Genomic DNA, 16,629 nt, shown 5'->3' with positions numbered 1-16,629 from the left:
GAGCCCCCTGATCGGCTCTGCGCTCCACACAGTCCTGCCCTGATCACCTTGAATGATGGCTTTAAAAACTGTTTTGCTTTAATGTATATTTTTGTACGCGTGATGTGTGAGAGATTTTGCAGACAAATGTTCTTTGTTTTTCATCAGGACGCAACATCCATAAAAACGTTCCCTTTAGCTCTAAATAGGACCTTACATATGAGATGTGTGTTTTCAATATTGTGGCATAGCAGCAGCTTACTAATGTTATTGCAAATAACCTCTGCTCTTGACAAATACAACACTATCCATACATATTAGATGGAAACACATTTAGGATTTGGACCAGTGTGCCTGTACAATGTCTCGGACCTGGCCAAAGAGTGCATGAAAAAGTAGCCAATGAATCATAAATTCAAAGCAGTACTGAAGAGGAGCCCCGAAATATGTTTAGCCTAGGGCACCCAAAATCCTTTCGTTATCCCTGCCATGACGCAGTTAAGTCCCTTTCCCCTCCTGTTCGTACCAGTGTGGTCTGTGGTACTCGTGCAAATGCTTGGAGTGTGCCGCTGTCAGGGTTGAGGGGTGTAGACTTCGGGATGAGTCAGTATCTATCTCCCAAGTTCCCTTCCATTACTGTGCAGCCAAGATGTTTTTTTATAACCTGCGGTAGGAATGTTTATGTAAGGATAGCCGCCCCCTGGAGGCGTTGGTATAGCCAGTGTGGTATATTTCACTGAAGCCTCCGCGAGGTAAGAAGGCGCATCCGGTACCCAATAACCGAGTCCCCTGCGCCATTATCCAGCGTGTCGAGTGTGTGAAGTATTGAAAGACTGTGCTTCTCAATTGTGTTTTTGAGGCCATTAACATTCCACAAAAGAATATGGAAAGTGTGTGTCGTGCCAGGTCATAGTGTCCCATAGAAGGGCCGAGCGTTGTTGTAGATGTTCTGAACAGGTGTTCGAACTAACAACGTCCCAACTTCCCCCTTACACTTCTGAACTTGAAGTATCTGTCAACCATCCACGTCAGCGTTTAGATATTCCACAGGGTAACTGGCCCTGGCTTTGCTCCGAGCCACCATAAGTGGGTATGTATACAATTCTAGAGTCGACCCAACTGATTTTTCATACAGTTGCTATTTTAACATTTCCGTCTCACAAAGGCGCAGGGATACGGTCACCCCCTTTCCCTTCAAAGCGTATAAAACAAGTGCCATTGTTAAAAGGATATAAAGACATCAGTTAATTGTGTGTTCCGACGAAGTGCTGGGGGGCCCACTCGGAGGGCCCTGTCAGCAGTAGAGCATCCATCCGTGCCGCTGGCCCCGGCATAAGAGCTGTACTGCCGAGGAGTCTGTCCCCCACCTCTTCTCTCTGAGGCTGTAACCTCCGCTGTGGTGTTACCTTTGAGCTGCTTTGTCCTGCTGGGTGAAGATTTTTCTTGTGCTCCTTCTGATTCTTTGGGGGAGGACCCATGAGTTGGCCTCATTGTTTCAGCTTGCATGTAGCTATCCAGTCCCAGATCGTTTTAGGTGTTTTGAAGAAATGTTTTGCTCTCATGCATAACCTTCAATTTTGCTGGGAACATTAGCATGTCGGTCAGTTGCATCGTCTTTAGCTTCCGTCTTACTGCAAGACAGAATCACCTCTGTTGCTGCACTTGTACAATGGAGCCTGGACAGATACGGACTCGTGTTGAGTCTACTAGTAAGTTGCCATGCAATCGGGCCTACCGTAGTATAGTGTCACTGTCTGGGTAATTTAGAAAGCAGGCAATCATCAGCCTTAGGGGCACCCCAGGCGGGCTGCCTCACTGCGAGGGATCTGTAGGACCTCTCTATGACAAAGCACATGGATAGGGCTTCTGTAGGCACCCATGATTTCAGCCATGTGGCCCACAAGGCCTCTGGATGGGACTCCTGTCTCTTCTGGGATACAATGAAGCACAGATTGTTCCTTCAGGATCGGCCCTCTGCATCCTCCTCCTTATGTCCAGGCAGCTCACCTTTCGTTTAGTCTGGCTACGTCTGTAGATTATGTCTGCACAGTGACTTCTGCAGTGGATGTCTGTGGCTCAGTCTGCTATTTTTCCCAGATCTTGCTGGAGAAGACCCACTTCTACACCAACCCCTGCTGATCTGCTGCTCCATGTTTTTGCGCAAGTCACATATGGACTGAGAGATCTACTCTGAGGTAATTGGTGTCTCCCGACACCCTTTCAGGAGCCTTTACTGAGGTTTTGGCTTATTTTTCAATTGTATTGTTTTGGACAGTGGCTGACATTTGCAACTTCCCCATCATTGAGAACGTAGGGTGCGCGAGTTGAGCTGGATGTGCTCCATGGGCCTATAGTCCCCCACCCTTTGTGTTCCTTATATGATGCAAGGGTTGTGAGAGAGGGTATCCAGAACTGCCAATTTGCCAGGCATCTGTTTCTGGGGCACCCCACCGCCACCCCCGCTTCCATCTGTGGTCCACAGGACCGCATAGGCCACATTCATGAGCTAGAACTGGATGGATAAGATGATGGACACCGAAACTGTGATATACAATAGGTGGAGGATTTCACTAGCAGTTCACATTTCATCTATAAAATAGGGGATTTTGAATTGATCTGAAAAGTTTCAAATTGTGTTTCTGGAGGACATTCGGAGACCAGTTTTGCCCCAAAGTAAAGTGTCTATCCAGATGAAAGCGCTTTTTGATGAAACATGCGTAGAATAATATTATTATTGTTCTATTGCTTACAGCCAATAAAGGAGATTTTGAAAAATAAAAATGTATAAACAGTCATCCAATGAACAGTCATTGAAAGAACACATTGAAATAAGTGTATATAGTATATGTATTGATTCCTGCTAATTGAAGAATTAATAATAATAAAAAAAATATGCCATATAAGATGTATATATTTCTGTGGAAGAGTTAAATAAATGGGAGTGAGAGTTGGTGTGCTGGATGAATGGCGGTGAGCATGGTGTGGTGGTTTTAGAGAAACATCTTTTGTACTGGGATCTGCAGACTACCATTCACTATATATGTGAGTATATTTTTTATACGAACTGTGCAATATTTTGATATATGTTGTAATGGAGTTAGAACATTATTAAATACAATGTATATTTGAAGAATGAGCTTTTCTGAGCGTAAAACATTTCTTGACTTAAATGCATTAAAATATTATGGTAAGATAGGGTTTTTCCTTTGTCATGTTGCATTTCCCTGCCCCACTACCCAATAGTTGCAGAGGGTCCCTGGTTTGTGATTGCCAGGACCACCTCCTTGCAGCCAGCCAGATTCCACTATCAGCCGTCTGATTGTCCAGGTGTACCACCCCCAGTTCTGCGTTGATGAAACCAGAGGGTGTTGTACAGCTTCTTTTACACAAGGAAGGGCATTATCAATCATGTTGGATGCCCAGGCCCAAGCCTCCCAAGAAGCTCCCTCCTCTCAGCATTCTGTGCGTTCATTTATCCCATGACCGGCTTACACAGTGGAAACCCCTACCACATTGGCTTACTATGGTGCCAGATGGTAGGCTCAGGGTACCCCCCCTGGGGTGTTTGTTCCACCCCCTGCTCTGTGCCGACATGGCAGGATCCAAGGCCCTAAACGTCTCCTCCGCTGCCTCCCATTGTGCACAGCAGAACCTCAGGAGATAGGCCTACTCTCCTTTGACTTGTCACCTGCTCCCACGGTGGCCTAATTCCCAGAAAGAGGACGAGCTCAGTGCTCCTGAGGTGCATCTCCTTTCGTGAGGTAAGTTTTACGGTGTTGGTGATGCTGGGTCAGCTGTGCTTCAACAGACTCTGCAGGGCTTGCAGGAGCTATTTTACATCGCATCCGCCATTTTGTGTGGCTTGCCACTCCCCCTCGTGGCAGACTCGTCAATGCTCGTTTCCAGGAGAGCTACAATCTGGCTTTTTCGACATTGGTAGTTTACCCAGTTCTGACACCGTTTGGAAGGCTGTCTTGCACGAGGAATGCATCAGTGGTGTCCACAAAGGGGAATTACACCTTTGTGAACCTTTCATTTACTATAGCCTACAACAGTGGTTCCCAACCTTTTGATTTCTGTGGACCCCCACTTTAACATTAATGGAACTCAGGGACCCCCCACTGAGTCATCATGGGAATCCAGGGACCCCCACCTGAGTCATTACTGGAAGCTGGGGACCTAATTTGTCAATATTTGTTCATATATTTTAATTTTCTAGGCTCTCGCGGACCCCCAGGGGTCCCCGGACCACAGGTTGGGAACCACTGGCCTACAAGATTATATCATCTTCACTTGAAGTGGTCTTCAGGGATTGGAGTAAGTTGACTAGGTTATTTGAGGAGTGTGTGTTGTAGGTTGACTGTTTGGACGCCCTTGGGGGTGGAATCATCAAGGGGATGTCATTTGTATATGCTTCATATCAATCTTGCTCTTGAAGAAGCTCTCAATGGCAGTGTACTTGGAAGGATGACAGGTGGGTATTGCTTGGTGAATACCAAGCAGGGATAATAGTAATGCTTGGTATTCCTAGAGAGATAATAGCCTAAACAATGTCCTGTTTTTGTTGGTGGCATGCAGGTGGCCTTCAAATAAGTGACCCTAGTGTCTATGATGAGCTGTCAGAGTTTGGTATGTAGTTATTTTAGGGTCAGCCAGTTGGAGTGCATCAGCGTGTACCTCAATCTTTTCATTCATCTTCTGATGGCAATTCTGTCATCATTTAGGTCCCAGCAGTATCACATTACAAGGATTCCTTCTAAATTGTTGTGGTGCAACTGTCCTCACCCTGGGCTCTTAACTTGAGGGATGCTTTTCAGCAGAGAAGACTTCATCCAGGTTGTTCTTAGTCTTCACATCTTTTAATTATCTGAGAGTGGCCGGGACAGCGTAGGCGTTAGGCGAGGGGGAGCTATTTTAGCTGGGCATCCGCCAGATAAAATTCCTTATTTTATGCACCTACAATGCAGGCCTCTTCCTAGGAAGCCTGGGAGAAATTTACATTAACATTTCAACATGGAGGGGCACAGAATTGCCATGCTAGCGATGATCTAACCTCTTTGTTGACGCTGGGTGCTCAGTGGTTGCTGTGATTCTGTAGTGGGACCCCGAGATTATACTGCGTTCACCGATGGTAGTAGATTGTGAAAGAGGCTTTGTGCTCCACAAAAGTCCTGTACTGTCGCCCTAATGAATCTGATTTCAGCCCTCAGAATGGACGTTTGCCCAATCTGCATCCCACTTTGCTGTTGTAAGGAGGAGGAGTGGAGTCTGTCATAGCTTCTTTTCTAGTAGCTAGAGAAGGTGTGAGGGCCATCAACTGGAAAGATGCAGTTTGGGAAGGGTTATTGGTCCACTTTTGGTGGGGGTTCTAGGCTCAGTCTGCCATGTGATATCTGTAGAGAGACAGGGCACATGTGGGGGTGTCCACTTAAGTTCCTTGTGCTGTCACCAATCAACCGGGATGCTTGGAAGAGTCTGATTGGGAAATTGTCTCGCTTATTAAATATTATGAAAATGAATTCAGTGCACTGCCCTTGAGTCTCCATCAATGAAGCTGCAGATCTATAATCAAACCTTTTTACAACCACTGTGACTAGCGATGGGTGTCTGCCCTGCACAACCTTCCCTCGAGGTCAAGAGAAAACCAACCTTCAAGAGTTTCCCAAAAACTGTGTCAGGAAGCATAAATCGACCAATGGAGAATACACACAGCTGGTCTCTGGAACAACATATTTTACATTTCAAAACCCAACGCTAGTAAAATACACAAAGTAAAGAATACTAAAGTAAGGATTCATTGAGAGTAAAATGTAAGACACGATTTACAGCCCAAGGCTGACAGCCGTACTTTGCCCAGCAAGAGCACACTGGTCTTAACTTCAGCAATCCTTGGGAAATGAAAGGGTCCTGATATTAATGGACCTCTCCACCGTTTTTGATACAATTAATATAATAGTGCTTTTGCAGAGACACAAGTCAAATGGTGTTGAAGCACAGTCCTTGCTTGGATTAGAAATCAATTTGCCCATTTAGGAACTTTCTACTCTGACTCCAGGTGAGAACTAGATTATTCTTGTGTTCTACAAGATCAACGGCTGGGCCCTGTATATTAGCCTCCATCCCTGCCCACCTGCTGTTCCTACTACTCACAACTTAAGTTTGATTGTCAACACTAAACTGTTACTTGAACCTCAAATCTCAGCTGTAACTAAACAGTGTCTTTTTCACATCAAACAGCTTCGAAGGGGTTTCCCCCCCCCCCCCCCCCCCTTCCTCTCTCACCAACACAGTGATTGGTTGGAAATCCTTTTCTCCGGTCTAGACTGGACTCTGGCAGCTCAGCATTCCTCAGTATACCTGCCTATGCAGAGTCACCTCCCTATGTCTGAACATGAAAGGAAGCGCCTGCCCTCCCCCTCCTGCATGGCCTCCGATTTATTACCTCTGAGGAGAGGGTATTTTGCAGATCCTGGTCTGGAACACAAAACAGCCTCAACTAACCTCAGACATCCATCAGCCATACATAGTCTATACAACAGTTCACCATTGAATCTCTCACGATCTATACACAGGCACACTGATAAAAGGCCAGCGATTCCCAGAGATGATTTTCACCTTCGTTACTGCCATGGAGTTAAAAACACAGACCAGTGAAAACCAGCAGGTGATAACCCGAGACCCAGCTCCCTAGGCATTCCACAGATAACACGGGAGAAACATGGACTGTCCACAGACAGTGAAAGCACCTTCCCGAGAGAGTTACGCCCTACAACCAAGCAGGATCTAAAATGCCAGCCACTTATCAGAATGTTTTAATGGGTACCTTCAGTACCTAAGCTTTAGTTGGATTTTGTTTCTTTATTCTTTTATTTTATCTGCTGATAAACTCACAACTCTCCCGATCAGCACGCTGGCTGGTGGTCCTGAAAACAGTCCATTGAAGGGCAGCACACTGGGTGCAAAACAAGGACAACAGAGCGGCTGCTCGTGAAACCGAGCCTGCTAACAGAGTATTTTTGTGGTGCTAAATAGAGTAGTGCTTTTTAGTTGCTTATATCTTGACCTTGCTTCACAAAGGAAGTCTGCATCTTTTTGACTTTTTGGTATGTGTGGGAGGTGTAGTTGCTAAAGTATGAGGTAGTTTTTTTTCTTTCCTGCTAGAATATACACACTTGCTGCACGTAAATTCTTAAAGTTCTACCTGGGACTACCAAAAGGTGCTGTAGTGCCATACTAATACTAGATTGAGTGAAATGCAAGCGCTACGAGAACTCAGGACATACGTACACAAGTAAATGCGTTAAAATGCATTTGCACAGTAACATCTCAGGCATAACAGAGGAACTAAGCTTTGCGTCCTAGAAGGTGGTCCATTATGTATAGTTCCGTGTAAACAGCATGACGTAGACGTTGCACACTCAACTAATGCTCTCTACACACATTTGAACATTAAATACCAGTCTGGTTTGTCCTGCAGGTATTACAGCAAGTTGTAGATGGGATTGTAGCTTCTGTATAACTCATCTTTGAACTGCTGGACCCTGGGCATCAGTATACTAGACCCCACCCAAGGTGCCAAGGAAGGACCCCATGCCTGCGACCTCTTTTTAGTATCAGAGCATGAGACAATGTTCTAGCATAGCTATATCACGCAACTTTAGAGGAGTCATGACTGGAACATAGGAGAAGCCACCACTTTGCAACCATCTCCTTTCTAATGCCACCTGGCACGCATGCATGTTGCAATGTTATATACATACTTCAAATCTTTGGAAACACACGTGAAACATATAGACGTGCACAGACTTTTTAAAAAGGAAAAAGGCAAATGTACTTTATATAATACAAGTTTACAAAAGGTTATCTAACCACAGGAGAACACGTCAGTACAAAGAACATATCAATAGGTTAAAACTTTGAGCTAGTCATCACCCCGCACAGGTTTCACAGAATCCACGGCAAACATTTTAGAGGGTTGGTAAATCATCAAAGCAAATACAATTAGCACAACTCATCAGTTTATCAATCAAAATACAACTGCTTTTAACAAGATAAGGGAAAAAAATTATTTGAAGGCCTCAAAGCAGAATTAGCTTATAGAGGGTAAACACAAACAAAAAGTGAGTGACTGCATCATAATGGTTATAAAAGTGGCACTTAGGATATAGACCTTGCTGAACCAGTACTTAGACGCCCATCTCTTTACAAGCACACTTCCCTTTTGCACTAATACTAACAGGTTTGGTGCTTCAGCAGTCAGGAACATAACATTTTCTGAACAGGACCTGCTGTACATAAATATCTTTCTCTGGCTGCAAGTACTTAGCGATTGGTGGCCGGGAAAAACACAGTTACCACATATAGAAAAATGTATTTTATTTGTACATAATGTGGAAAGAACCTTTAAAAGAACCAGAAGCAACCCCTTTAACACGCTCAACCTCCTGTAATGCCCTCGGCGGGCCTGCCCAGGTCATTGTGAGACCTTATAGAAATTGTGGATGCATTTCTTTGAAAAGATGTTCTTTTTGTAGGATCCCACACACGCTCAGACCCTTTTTTTGGAGGGATATAAGTCAGTGTGTGCCCTAAAGGTATTATCTATGAAAATATCCATCACGCAGACCTAAGAAAGCTGAAGGTGGAGTAGATAGCTTTGCCCAAACCTGTTTCCTTGGATGTGTGGTATTAGTCATGTTCACCTTCAGGGCCAAGCATCTGATTAGAAATCCCCTACAATTTCTCTGTCAGCGGGTGCTCGCTGTGTCTTATTTTTCTTCATTTTCAGGCAGGTGTGAGCTGGGTGGGGACAAAGCTTCTTCTGCTGTCACAACATCGAAGAGTGTGCATTTCCTTATACGAGGAAGCACCGTGATAACAAATTCTGATACATCCCATGATGCAGATCATTTTGATGGGAGATGCTCTACTGTGGAACATCTTCAATGCTCTTCAACCTTTTGCAATGAAACTAAAACAGATGTCATTATGACATATTTGAGAGTAATCTGCAGAATAAAAAGATTTGATTCAATGTGGGGTACATTAAATCCTCTTCATCAACATATTGACACTTATTCATCTACACACCACTATACTGATTGCTAAAGTTGAGACATTTGCTAGCCTCAGGGTGAGGATAAGAGGTAGCATAAAAATAAGGTTTATGGCTTCGCTTAGGGTCTTAAAGTAAAGTAGGGTTACCATTAGGGTTAGATTATGGTGCAGAATTGGGTCTACAGCAAGAGTTCGGGAAAGCAGCTGGTGCAGGCCTAGGTTGAGCGCAGGAGTGGGGCTAGAGTTATGGTTCGCTTAGCGTTATGAAGGGCTTAGTGGAGGTATAAGGGCTAATGTAAAAATGTAGTGGTGTTGATGAATTGCAAACTATCTTATGTAAACACCCTGTCAACCTAGTGGTAATTCGATGCAGGGGTTTCTCTGCATGTGTTTGAAGTAGTGGCATTCAATTGTAACTGGCAGTGTTACAAGATTCAATGAGCAGACACCTCTTCGCTTAGTGACGAGCATCCATTAGACTGGCAGCCAAAGCAGCTTAAAGCCTGGCTGCATAAGTCACTTACAAGGGTTCCTCACGACATAATCATCTACACAAATCAGTGCATTCAATCCTATTTAATACTTATTCTGAGTATTTTTTTTTTTTTTGTTAAGAGCTTTTATCAAGTTTTACCAAAACCCACAAAATGGCTTCTAAGACAGTAAAGTGGTACTGAAAGAAATATTATACACTATTTTGTCTTCGGTTCGTTTTCTTCAATATAATATTGGTCACATTCTTTGTCCAGAGCTGAAACATCCTTTACCCTAATAGTTGATACAGTACAACACAATTCACAGTACTGAATTTGGCACATCTTAATACTTTGTGTCCAAAGAGAATACTATGGTTGAAGCGTATGATGCAAACGAAGGTTGTGGACATAGAGATACTTGGCTGTGAACAAAGCACCATACTTCACTGCTAGCACCTACAGAAACAAATCAGGCCGACTAATAGCTTTTTTTTTAGATCAATCCTGTTATGATGGCTGTTAACGTAAGCTTCTTGTCCGACTGACAGATTATGAAGTATTGAACAACTCTCGCTCCGCAACAACAACGTGCCCTGTCTGCAGATGTGGTCTTCAAGCAGATTCTCCCCGTTTGTGATATGCATGGTTCGGCCCATGTAGTTCCACCATTTTACATTTTATGATACGTCTTACTGGGCTGTGGTTCCTCCTTCTGGGGAAGGTTACATGAAACAAGGAAGGCACCAAAAACACATTTTTGAGCACACAGGCCAATATTTTGCAAGGCGATGAGCTAATGAGAGGCTGGGGAGCTGCGACTAGGCGTGCCGTGGATGTAGTGCAACATAATGACAAAGGAGTCTGTGACGGTTACTGAACAGCCCCTGGACAGTCACTTATGTATGTGTCCTGTTGCACACAGACATCTTCTCAAGACCAAGCTAGTCTAAAGACTAATTCGTTCAGAGTGTCCCAGGGAATGGACAGTTTCACCCAGCAGCGTGCATCAGTCTTCTGAGGGTGCTTTCATCAGTGGATGGCTGCGATTAAACTATATACTGCCATCATACTGCATCCCATACTACTCCCAGGACCTGCAACAGTGTTTTGGGAGGGAGATTCCAAGAAGGTGAATGGAAAAAGCATGCAAACTTAGGCTGAAAAGAAGTGTTTTTCTTGGTGTTCTTTTTGGGCAGGCGTGAATTAAGCAAAAGAAAGTGTTATTCTAAGACAGTGTTTACTCTACAAAAGAATCTATGCCAGCACTCCCAAACAGGACGCAAGATGTTGTGTAGGTGACCAAGCTAAACTAGTTTAAGGTTGGTATCCCCAAAACAATTGTAGACAGCTTGAAACGACGTCCTTAGTCGGTCAAGTTAATGTCTATTTTTTTCGTTAGTGGGTGCTCAGGTGTACACACATTTTAATGAGGAAATACCAGGTGGAGAAAAGCGAACATTCACTTCTGGTTTAGTGCAAGATTAATAAAGAAAATGGCAGACATTGATATTCAAATTGACATATAAAAGGACGCAATACACACTCTGTTAAAGAAAGACCACTTATACAATCCCAAAAACCTTTTAGAGGTAAATCAGAGTTGAATAAAACCAATGATTTGAATAGCTCTATTCTGGCACAATGTCTTCTGTGATAAGATGGCCTTCTTTTGCTGGGGTAAAAGACAATGTCACGCAAATGAGGGTTTAGACCGAGTCAGTCTACAAAACTTCACATTACATTCTGTAAATTCACTAATACAAAGCTGACATCGAGACTAGCTCAGTCTGTAAGCTGTGTAGGTGAAGTGTCCTTTCTGAACACACATGGACGTCTGTGGTTATATTTGTGTTCAAGATGTTAAAAATTAGGCCGTCCATGGTGGTGTTAGCCGAGGCTGAAAATATGGGAGTTTTTCTCAATGTTGATGCTGGTTTCTAATTCACTTGACTTGGTCTGTGATGGGCTTTGCGCAGTTGTTTAGGGTAGTTGGGCTGTGGTACTACCTAGAAAAGTGAGTCACTTGCACCATTACAACTGAGTTAAACACTGTTAGGGGGTCCCAAATCCTCAGCAGCATTATTTCATATATAAAACAGTGGTTTGGTCTGCTGGGACTATGAGAACTAAAGGACTATGAAAGCTGTATCCCCTCTCCCCCAACCACTATGGTCAATTTTCAGATTACAAGCATTTGCATGCAGGAGCTAGGATGCTATTTCCTTCACTAATATAGCACTCACCAATATCCTGTCATAGTATGCAATGTACACACAAAAGCAGACGAAGCAGTGGTGGCCAAATGGCAACAGGCAAAAACATTCAAAATGTATGAGAATATCAATTTTCTCTCGGACTGCAATCCAATGGCTTGGATATGGCTATAAAAACCCACTAAAGTGACTTGGAAGGCTGGAAAGAAAAGGAGGGAAAGTTCCATAAAATGGCATTTCACTGCAACAATTTCCCGTAGTCTGTAAACTATTTACATTGTCTTTCGTTTATATAGGATAGCTCAGGCAAACGTCCACTAATGTACGAAGTGCACCTTCCCTTCTCTGCTTCCCAGAGAGTCCCACTGCCACCTGTGATTACATATTGCTTGGTGACTTCAAAGGTCAACACGCGAGCTTATTCCCACAGAGTGTGTGTGGCAGGTAAACAGCATTGATCCCTTTATCAAGTCAATGGAGATGAGAGCCAACTTCCAAGCCACTGACCAAGTGTCCTTTGCCGTTAAAGCAGGCAGATAAGGTTCTTTCCCTCTTCGATTTCCTCTTGCACCTTGTCGCTGGAGGTGGCGATTTCGGCCTGTGCCGAGAAGACTGCGCAGATGAATGTTAGCACAGTGGCCCCAATGGCGGTGTAGAAGGCCCAGCCCACCGAACATTCTCCGAGTTTATAGGCAGAGGCATACTGTCCACAAAATCCAACAGCCTTCTGGCAACCCCAGCCTGCAGGGTACAGAATCAAGCCGAGGATCAGGAACAGACCTGAGGGAGGAAACAAGACACAGTAAGTAAGGAGTCACTGTCAAGACTGCCAAATCCACATTCAAAATCAGGTATTTAGTGAAATCAAGACAAAGAAGTAAACATCTGGGCTTGAAGACACTAAAAAACTTCACAGCACGAAAAAAGTTCTTTACAAATTAGACACGCATGAAATGGTGGCATGAACTGCCCCTCACTGCCAAGATGCAAGAATATTGGTCACAAAACAGTAATTTCTGAGGACAAATCACAAAGGGTTCTGCCCATCTAAGTCAATTGTGCAGCTAAAAAGTTGGATCAAACGTTGTAGGATTCTCCACCGTGAACACTATTTCACACGGTTATGTAAATTTCCACCCCACTTACTCCAGCAGATTATCTGCCCTTTTGGCAATCCTCAGAAGAATGCAAACAGAGGAGAAGCAAGCAAATCTAGCCAATTGCAACTATTTCCACGCATATTTCTAGGGATTATGGGAAATCTACTTCGGGACAGAAACTGAAGCAAATTCTCAAAATAAATGTATGTGGAGGAAATCCATGGTGTGTACATTTCTGGCTTTCAAAGCGGTTTGTGGACTGGCCCACTTGAACACAATTTTGACTGACTAATACTATTGAGAAAGGAAAACTAAAATCATACACTGTAACCAGTATAATCATAAGCCCATTATAGGAAGGCCAGATTCATATCAAAGGTTAAACATAACTCCTGACAATGTAAGTGATTTCCATTTATATGCATTGTATGGCCAATAATCTGAATTAAATTTTCTGAAAATCTGGAATGGATGGGCACTCCTGTACTGCTCCTGGATTTCAAACTGTCACGCAAAATTGCAAAGGAAGCGGACTAGCTGTTATTTTCAAGGAAACAATAATTCTCACCAATGCTGATGAGGTTTCAATACAAGGTTAACTTCCCCATGTATCTTCCTCCTTGTTCACAGATCACCAAGCAATGCAACATTCCTAGACAGTTTCTAGACACAGTTTCAAACCTTATGACAATCCAACCTATACATCATTCGTGACCTAAACATATGGTTTAACAAACCTAACATGCCCTATCCAAGAACTATCATCACTGGCCTAGACCCCGTGTACCTACATCAGATCTTCCCAAACCCACACACATCGCTGGAGACATCCTAGATGTCATTTTGTACATCCAGAACTAGTTACCTTTCAAATGATTACTCCAGTCGCATGGTCACACCATCATCTGGTAGCATTTAAACACAAAACACGAAAACTCACAACACCTAAGGCAACCTTAAAAGCAACCTCAGATCGACCAAGGAAGAAACTCAATTTTGAGTACTTAGAAACACAGTTAGTATCCAACACAGAGCTAGACACAATAAATTCAGTTAAAAAACTCAATGAGAGGCTTCAGGAAGCTTTTGATAGAACACTAAAAACAATACAGGACAAAGGAAAACAAGTACCTTGGATGAAAGCAGAACTAAAAAAAATAAAACAACAAATTGCAAAGCTGCAATGCACCCGGATCAAAACATAAAACCCAAGACAAACTTCACATACACAAACTTAAAGCAATATATGAGTCATCAAAAATGCTAAAAAAAAAAAAAAAAACTACTATTCAAACAGAATTCAAAATGCTAAATGTACAAATCCTTTTTTTAAAATAAAAATCTCGCTGAATTTAGCAATCCTAAATGCACAGAAGGAACTCAGATTTCTCAAGAATTTACTGACATAGTAGCAAATCATTACACAACTAAAGCAGATGTGTTAAATTCCTATTTAAGCCAAAAGAAAACAAATCACCAGCACTAACTCAACCTCTGAATTTCTTCAAACTAGCAGAAACTAAATTTATGTATCTTGTCAAAACAAGCAGGCCTGTCAGCTGCCATTCTACCCTTGTCCACCACAGCTCTTCAAGAACACACTTGTAACTACCGCTGCCGACACCCGTCAAAACAATTATCAATAGTTCTTTAACAGGTGTCTTTCCAGAAGACATAGAAAAGGTATACATATGCCCATGATTAAAGAAAACAAACCTTGACCCAAACAACCTCAGATCAATTATAAACTGACCATTCCTGGGAAAACTGATCGAAAGAAGAGCATTCACTAAGATGTCAATTCATTGAAGATAACTTCTTACTGTCCAACCTCCAAACAGGGTTCCATCCAAGAAGAGGCACAGAATCTGCATTCATTCCCATCTGGGACTACCTTAAAAACACAGTAAACCAGAATGGTCTACACTACTTCTCTTGGGACCTTTCAGCTGCCTTCAACATGGTTCCTCATGACACTCCAATCCAAATACTCCATGAAGCCGGCATAGAGGGGACTTCTCTCAGCTGGATCACATCATACCTTCAAAATAGAAGCAATTTCATCCATACTCCTCCTTTCTCATTCAAACCGTATTTCACTAAAGTAGGGGTCCCTCAAGGCTCTATTATCTCACTCATGCTTTCCAACATCAACATAAAGTAAACAACTGCAATGGTCAATTAATTTAAGCTTACACACAATAAGTATTCAGATGAGACACACATGCCTCTTAAACTGGAAAGCCCCAAAGAATTTGTATTCTCAAAAATATTCAGTTGTCTCCGAGCCTTTGATCAGTGGATGACCGGGAGCCATTTGAAATTGAATGCGTCCAAAAGAAATGCTCACATGCGGCAATTGGAAAACTATGACCCACTCTGTGCCTGGCATAATGATCTGGGACCACCTCCTAAAGTATCCAAGGAAGTAAGAAACCTTGGAATTAACATGGACTCAAAGTTATCAATGAATGCCCGAGTGGATAAGTTAGCAAGTTCAAGCTTCATTACTATGAAAACTCTACAAGTCTTCCTCCACCTAGGATTTCCACTCGGTCCAAGCCACTTTTTCTCTTGTAATGTCTAAACATCATTACGCTAATGACCTCTAACACGGATCACCTTTATCAACTATGAAAAGATTAGAACAAATTCAGAACTCTGCTGCCAGACTTCTCTTATAAGTAAACCACAAGCCCACATCTCCCTTGCCTTAAGAGCCCTTTGGTTACCGGTTGCCAGAAGATCAACCTTCAAGCTGCTTTGTATCACCAACAAAGAAATAATTGGAACAGGACCACTTTTCATCAGGAACATAAGCACCAAATACATACAACCAAGGAAACTCTGCTCCAGACTGATGCACCACCTCAAAACCTCAACATACTAGTAAAAAAACATGGGTGGTACATCTTTCTCTATTTAAGCAGCCAAACTGGAATTCATTACCCCTAAACATAGGATCAACTTATAACCATCTTATCTTTAGAAGACAACTCAAGAGTCGACTCTTTCCTACATGACCACCATACTCAAAACTCAAAAGATACAACATATGCTTGTGTATGTAAACATGTATAATTTGAATTTATGTATGTATTGAGATGTGTATTTCTTTGTACAAATGTATACACTACTTATGGTTTAAAAATATATGGATATTCTTATAGTTTAACAAATTATTATTTATGTTTAATATATATATTTTACCTAGTGGCGACTGCCACAAGGTAGGTATAGTTAGGTGTAGTTAGTTATAGTTAGGAAAAAGCATTTATTGACTTGTCTATATCTTCGGCGCCGGTTGCTGAATCTTAACAACATTTTCCCAAAAAATATGATGCTCACTTCAGCTGCTGTCTGGAAAGTTTGGGAAGATCCATCAGGCGGGCAGAAAACATGTTTTCCCCATCCATTTTTCCATAGGGATTTTGAATGAGACTACAGCCCGAACCGCTGTATAGAATTACACCAAATTTGGCAGAAAGATAGAACTTGGTCCAGAAAGAGCCCTTTTTATTATTTGATGTAAATCCATTCATTAGTTCTTGAGATATTAAAGACAAATTCAAATTTGTGTATATAGGGACCAAAGGCTCTGCGAACCCTCACAATCTTGTGCTGAGATCTGATTGGCTGCTATCACTTCAACCAGGAAGTGTTGGCAGCTATCTTGGGTCCTATCTTCAGCCGAGTCCCAGAAAAAAGATAAAAAATAAGAAAAGGGCCAGAGTAGGGACACCTGACCCCTTAGCTCTGGTGCTGGGATCCTAGAGGGAACCGCCCCCAGGGAAAAAATTGCCA

At 42.7% G+C, this 16,629-nt stretch overlaps 1 protein-coding gene across 2 annotated transcripts in view; it reads right to left on the bottom strand.

Moving 5' to 3' along the window:
• Positions 1-7,772: 7,772 nt before the first annotated feature.
• The window catches only part of LHFPL2 (LHFPL tetraspan subfamily member 2), a 313,091-nt gene continuing 304,234 nt past the window's right edge, over positions 7,773-16,629 (bottom strand). For both annotated transcript variants that reach the window (XM_069223350.1, XM_069223340.1), the window contains exon 6: positions 7,773-12,505. In XM_069223350.1, the coding sequence (XP_069079451.1) occupies positions 12,249-12,505 (257 nt within the window). In that variant the 3' untranslated portion in view covers positions 7,773-12,248. The remainder of the gene's footprint in view (positions 12,506-16,629) is intronic.

The sequence above is a fragment of the Pleurodeles waltl genome, chromosome 1_1, assembly GCF_031143425.1.
Source record: "Pleurodeles waltl isolate 20211129_DDA chromosome 1_1, aPleWal1.hap1.20221129, whole genome shotgun sequence".
Taxonomy (NCBI): Eukaryota; Metazoa; Chordata; class Amphibia; order Caudata; family Salamandridae; genus Pleurodeles; species Pleurodeles waltl.
Note: the sequence above shows the minus strand (reverse complement) of the source record. Positions and strands in the feature narration are given on the sequence as shown.